The sequence below is a fragment of the Motacilla alba genome, chromosome 1 (genome assembly GCF_015832195.1).
Source record: "Motacilla alba alba isolate MOTALB_02 chromosome 1, Motacilla_alba_V1.0_pri, whole genome shotgun sequence".
NCBI lineage: Eukaryota > Metazoa > Chordata > Aves > Passeriformes > Motacillidae > Motacilla > Motacilla alba.
This window is the reverse complement of record NC_052016.1, coordinates 51,089,532-51,095,513: the sequence shown is the minus strand read 5'-3', so window position 1 is coordinate 51,095,513 and position 5,982 is coordinate 51,089,532. Positions and strand designations below refer to the sequence as shown.

The following is a 5,982-nucleotide window of genomic DNA, read 5'->3' as shown; positions in this document are numbered from 1 at the left end:
ACTCTGCACGTGTTAAGTGCTATTTAATCCATGTACTGTGAAATCAAGTCCAAGGCATCTCACATTTGGCAGCCCAGGTTAGCAGCTGCTTGGTTATAAATGGGAAAATGATCCTTCCCAGGTCCTGGACTAATAGTCCTCTAATAGTTCTCCTCTTGGGCTCGAGTTTTCTCCTGGATCTGTGAATTCTGCACAGGAGTAATTTCTCATGGCCAAATCCCTGAAGCCAGCCTCATCTCCTGCCTTGTCCTGCTCCCATGCACACTGTGGGCTTACTGTGCCCCAGCATCCTCCTCTGGCAATGGGAAAAGGCAGGAATCTTATTATTTGAGCAGAGTCTGAGGAGTGAAGATGGGTCCTGCCAGGCTGTGGACCTGCATCACTGCTGCTAGAGGTGAAGTGTTCAAGGGTGATGGTTTAGGGCCAGCAAAGGAGAAATGGGAGGGAATCCTTCTTTTGTAGCCTTAACCAGGTCCCAGCCATTTCCTTCTGACTCCTTCTGCTCCTTTCCATCCATTTGCTGCCAAGGGCAGGTCTGAGTGTCCTCGGCAAACCACTGTGTGACCCTGCCTGAACAAACACACCTGGTTTGCCAGATGTGATTGCACAGTCCTTGTGGGAGAATACACATCTCCTCTGGATTTCGACATCCCTTTGGAGAAATAAAGCAAAAGATCTGGTTTAAAAAGGAAAACAGGTTGGGCTTTCATCACGTGCTGTGCTCTTTTAGTGCCTTTCACTAAGAGGATCATCAAGCTTCCCATCATCTTAATTTGCATATATTGCCACCTGTACAGACCACTAACAAGTGCAAGAGGAATGCAGAGTCAAGAATGGGAAAAGCATCATCACCCTTTAGTGGGACAGGAACAGACAGAGCAGAACAGGGATTGGAAGAGAAACCTAGAAGAGGGAAATTCTTTGTCTTCAGTTAGTTCAAGGTTTGGCACCTCATCTTTTTTTAACATCCTGAGGATCAAGGTACTTCTCTAAAATGTATTCTCCCTTCTTTGCCTGTTGAACTGAGAGAAAGCTTCTGCCAGATGCTGCAAGACCCATCAAGGGCCCTCTGAAGCATTGGTTAACTCTCTGTTAAGGGCATCTCATCTCCCAGGGTTTTGAATTCACCTCTCTCTGCATAATGACATCCTCAAAGATGGTGTCCTCAGGCTCAGTATCACCTTTCTACATTTCCCCAGTGGCACTTAGCCCTGAGAATCACTGTGGGCATCCCAGCATATCTGACTTTGGTTAAGCTTGCTGCAAAGGCAAAGCATACAGTTTTTTATTGAGATTAAAAGGACTATTGAAAAGGAGGATATTAAAACCATAAATTACCTAATTCATTGAAATTCCCAGGAATCCTGTTCAACAGAAGGTATTGGGAGACACAGGCCTTGAGTTTACTTGCTCTTTGTTCCAGACCACATCCTTTATATTTCTTCATCTAGTTTGACCTTCCTTGCCAAATAGCAAGAGGTAAAATGGGTATGGCAGTTACTCTCAGAAGACAAACATTCCCATGGCCAAATATCTGCGTGGCCAGAAGCAGAAAAGCAAAAATCCATATTAAGCTTCTATCATGAGCACAGCAAGGAGCACACAGGTGTTCCCATAGCCCTTCAGTGGTGGTGGATACACCCATGGCCACAGTATCTACTCCATGTCAGCTCCTGAACTCCCAGAGGATCTCCTCATGGGCACTGTGAGCAGGTCAGCAAGTGCTGTGTCACTGCCTGGGTGGAAACTATTGTTCCAGTGGTGTTTGTCAATGGACTGGTAGGGAAAGACAAGCAGCTTTGGAAGGGTATAAATTCCCCAGTCCATACACCAGCTCTTCTCCTTCAGCAGATGGAGAGCACAGGAGATGAAGTTCCTCATGCCAGCTACACTCATCCTGTTCCTCCTCTGTCCCCCAGGCACAGGGGTGCGTGTTTACACCTCTGTCCTCTCTGTGCCCAACTGGGGCCACTGGGGCAAGTGGGGCAGCCGGCAGTCCTGCCATCATGGATATGCCAATGGATTTGCGCTGAAGGTAAAATTCTCTCCTGTCCCTAAGAATTTTCTGCAGATTTTTCCTCTTCTTGAGTATGATACTCTGTACATAAAGCTATGAGTCTTCTGGCAAGTGTTGCCACTGTAGCTACACCAGTAAAGTCTGCATGTGGCTGATGTTGCTGGGAGAAATCATGTGGGTGTGAAAATCTAGATTCTGGGAGAGAGGCATCCACCACCAGTGCCTGTCCTGAGACTCTGCCTTACCTGTTGGGTCAGAAATCGTTAGAAAACACAAAGAACATATTACAAGGGCTAGGTGGTTTCCCAGTGACAGCTGTCTTTTCCAATGTGCTTCCCAAGTAGTTTTCTCCTTCCCATTACAGAAAGGAGGTGGGACTGTTTATGACAGGCATGTAAAGGACTTTCCCTGGGTCCTTTGCCCCTTGCCTTTACCTCAGTCCCTGTGTGACTTCCATTGCAGGTGGAGCCCGACCAGTTTGGAAGCAATGACACGGCTCTGAATGGCATACGCCTGCATTGTCAGGATGACTCAATAACCATTGAGCCCTTGGTGGGGGAGTAAGTGACACTGTGGTTTCTCTCCTGTTTGTCATGCACCAGCTCACAAAACACCCATGGGTGTCACCATTTTCAGGGGTCTCTTCTCTCTGACTTGCTGTATACATAGTGCTGTAGTATAGTGAATTAAAACAAGTGGTTAGGGGTTGTTTTTCTTTAATTTTGAGGGTATATTAAACAGGGTTACACCACTTTACCACTTTTTGTTTGCCTTGTATTTTCTGCAGAGCACTGTGAACACCTGAAGTGTGGTCCCAGAGTTAGAGTCTTTCTTTGGAAAGGTTTTGAACCATGCATTTAGACACTGCCAGGTCCAAGCCCTGGCCATGCTGCAGGGAACAGTACTGCACCTCTGGCTGCATTCCCAGCTGCCTGGTGTGCACCTGTCACACATGCCAGGGATGCATCATAAAACATGTGCTCAGTCTGCCCTTGGAGTTTCCACCAGAACCATAAATATCCAATCTCAGGCTTCCTGGTGCTTTTCTGATGAGATATCAGAGAAGAGAAAAGTACATCTTTGGAAAGCAAGAAAAACAAAAGGAGAAAGTAGGGGGCCCCCAACTGCAGTAGGATGCTGTGTCAGAGAAGTGTTAAGCTTCAGAGCAGCATGACAAGCAGAAGGAGCATTTCCCAGCAGCTCACAGATCCCAGACATTTTCCACTTGCTTTTTGTCAGGTGGGGTTCCTGGATCAGCTTCCAAGTTTGCCCTGGAGGCTACCTGATCTCCTTTTCACTGAGAACAGAGAAGTCCCAAAGAGCAGGTGATGACACTGCAGCGAACAACATCCAGTTCAGATGCTCAGACAAAGCTGTGCTGGTAGGTGATGGACTGTCGTGGGGCAGCTTTGGCCCGTGGACCAACAGCTGCAAGATATGTGGTCTCCAGACCAAGGTAGAGCCCCCACAGGGACTTCAGGATGATACAGCACTCAACAACGTGAAGTTCTTCTGCTGCAAATGAGCACTTGCTCCACCTTCCTCACTGCCTACACATCCTATATCCCACAGCAAGTGAAGTATCAGTAAGGCTTTGCTCTAGCTCTATCCTGGGACATGCCTGTGATGTTTTGACTGCTTGCATCTTGCTGTTCTGGCCAATGCCTTAGATGATGATGTCTTTTACAGCTACTGCTATGTTAGCGTAGCCAAATCATTGCATCATGTACTGCTGGTATGTTGCTGTGGAAATGCTCAATCTACAGCAATTGCTCAGAGCTGACAGATTTCTCAACTTTCTTTTTCTCTGACTGGCCAGTTTCTTTGAGGTTTGGTCTGCCCATTTTCCCCTTATTTGAAGTCATACTTGATCTGTTGATATGACAAACAGGGAAGAATGGGAATTTGAGGCTATTTGAAGCTTCTGACCAAAGCCAAAATGAGTAATGAGAGACAAGTGGGGTGAAACAGAAGTTTGAGTGGGCTCATGAGAAGTGTCAAAGGTTTGCTGTCATCTCCCACTCCTAGCTTGAATTGCCTCAAGATTTGTACATGCTTTTTGCAAGCAATCTGTTAGCTCCTGCCTGAGCTCCTGCCTTAGGAAACATGGCTAGAAAGTGTGTTTACACTGTGCGTTCATCTGTGTGGCACTGAACCACCTGGGTGGGTTGTAGCTCCCCAGGCCTCCCTAGCTGCTGCTTTGCATTGTGCTCTGCTGGCTCACCTGGCTGCTAGTGCAAAACATTTTCATGAGTCTTGGATTTTTTTTGTTGCCTCTGGGCTTCATGCTTTAAATAGTATGGGGGAGAATCCAAACTAAAAATGAACTCTATGTCATTCATCCATTTTTTATGCTCCAATTTGCTGGGTAAGCTGGAAGTTATTACCTTGTCCTGATATGCTAGATGTAAAGAATGTACTCTCAGTAAACGGAAAAATAATGTTTGGAGATCATTATCATGCTCAGTCAAGCCACCAAGCCTCTCTGGCAAGAGCTTGAGAAGACTTGCTGCCTCTCTGAGCACCTTCTAGGAAGTGTAGCTGTTGCTTTTTCCTCAAAGCAATGCATTATGCATCTTCGTGTGCTTGAAAAAAGACAGGGGCATGATGTTGGCATTCTCCAGGCGACTGCTGGGGTTGGGCTGTGGGAATGTTGTGTCTGGGACCACAGCCACGTGGAGCAGCACAGAGCTGATGGTGGAGGTTCCTTCTGCCAGTTCACATCCTCTCCTTAGCACACACATACTAGCCATCACCACTCTGGCTCTTCAGGCATACAGATTTTTCTTACTGTTGCTTACCTCAAAAAGTACTCAAATAATAACTGTATTTCCTTCCACTGAAGCACTTCAGCAAAGCTTCCATAGTGCAAGAAGAATCTCAGAAAAATTCCTGCTCTTGAATGACTTTATTTAAAAATAATTAATGTGAATTTTTCTAATCAGACCTTCCGCTGCAAATTTTCATAGTTCTGATTTGTTTAATCTCAGGGTTTGACTTATTTTTTAACATTTAGTATTTCTAAATGATCCTTTAACTGCTTTCTGCCTTCCTCTTGATTGCAGACATTTTAAGTGTGCAAATGCTTTATTAAAGAAATGCTTATTTTGTAAAACCAGCCCAGTCATCACTTGAAATACTGATTATTAGCTTCAAGGAACTGTTTTGTAGCTTCCATCTCAATTTAGGAGTTTCTGAAAAAATCCTTATTTATCATATTATCAGCTCTCTCTGAACATATAAGTCCCTCAGCTCTAGCAATTAGCCAAAAAAAAAAAAAAAGGCAAAACAAACTCCCCCCCCCCCGCCAAAAAAAACCCCAACAATACAATGAAAACAATCAACCCTAAAATCACAACCTTTTTTTAACAAGGGGAACCAAACTAAACTAAAACTAAATTCTGATGCAATCACAGTTAACTGGAGTTAGCAGTGTCCACACACAAGAGAACATATTTTAGTTTGCATCTAGTTGCTTGGCTTTCATTTTCCTGTGAAACAGGAGTAATTTCAGCTTGCAAGCTGACATTCTGTATAATTAGTGAGGCAATATTTGAGGACATAAAAGTAAAAATAGCTCCACTAAGCAAAACAGGCTTAATTTGATGAAAGTGAGCAGGAATCGTGGTGACAGGATTATCTGCATCATCTTCCACAGCCTGGGGAATTCCCTTGCTGAGGCAGAGGCAGCTCCATGCATTCCACAGAAGTCTTAGAGGGCCAACTGCCGGTCACCTTTCACCAGAGCACATTGGACAAGCGAAAACCATCAAGTATTAATACTATAACACTCCGTGATCAGTGTCACCAGCAAATCTGGCAACAGGACATTCCAAGTGCTTTTGTTCTAGCATGTGAGTAAGTTGTGTTTTTGTGAAAGACATACTGAGTGAAACCTAAGTTGTGTGCGCAGCCAGTTATGTTGTGGAAAAAAGATCAGGTAGTTCATCATCTCCATAAAGAGA

At 44.9% G+C, this 5,982-nt stretch overlaps 1 protein-coding gene across 1 annotated transcript; it reads left to right on the top strand.

The window, feature by feature from the left end:
- The first annotated feature begins 1,484 nt into the window (after window positions 1–1,484).
- On the top strand, window positions 1,485–3,542 carry LOC119703536 (vitelline membrane outer layer protein 1-like). The gene is made up of 4 exons (XM_038143543.1): window positions 1,485–1,488; window positions 1,920–2,035; window positions 2,480–2,577; window positions 3,257–3,542. The coding sequence occupies exons 1-4, from the start codon at window positions 1,485–1,487 to the stop codon at window positions 3,540–3,542; spliced, it is 504 nt and encodes a 167-aa protein (XP_037999471.1).
- The last annotated feature ends 2,440 nt before the right edge of the window (window positions 3,543–5,982 follow it).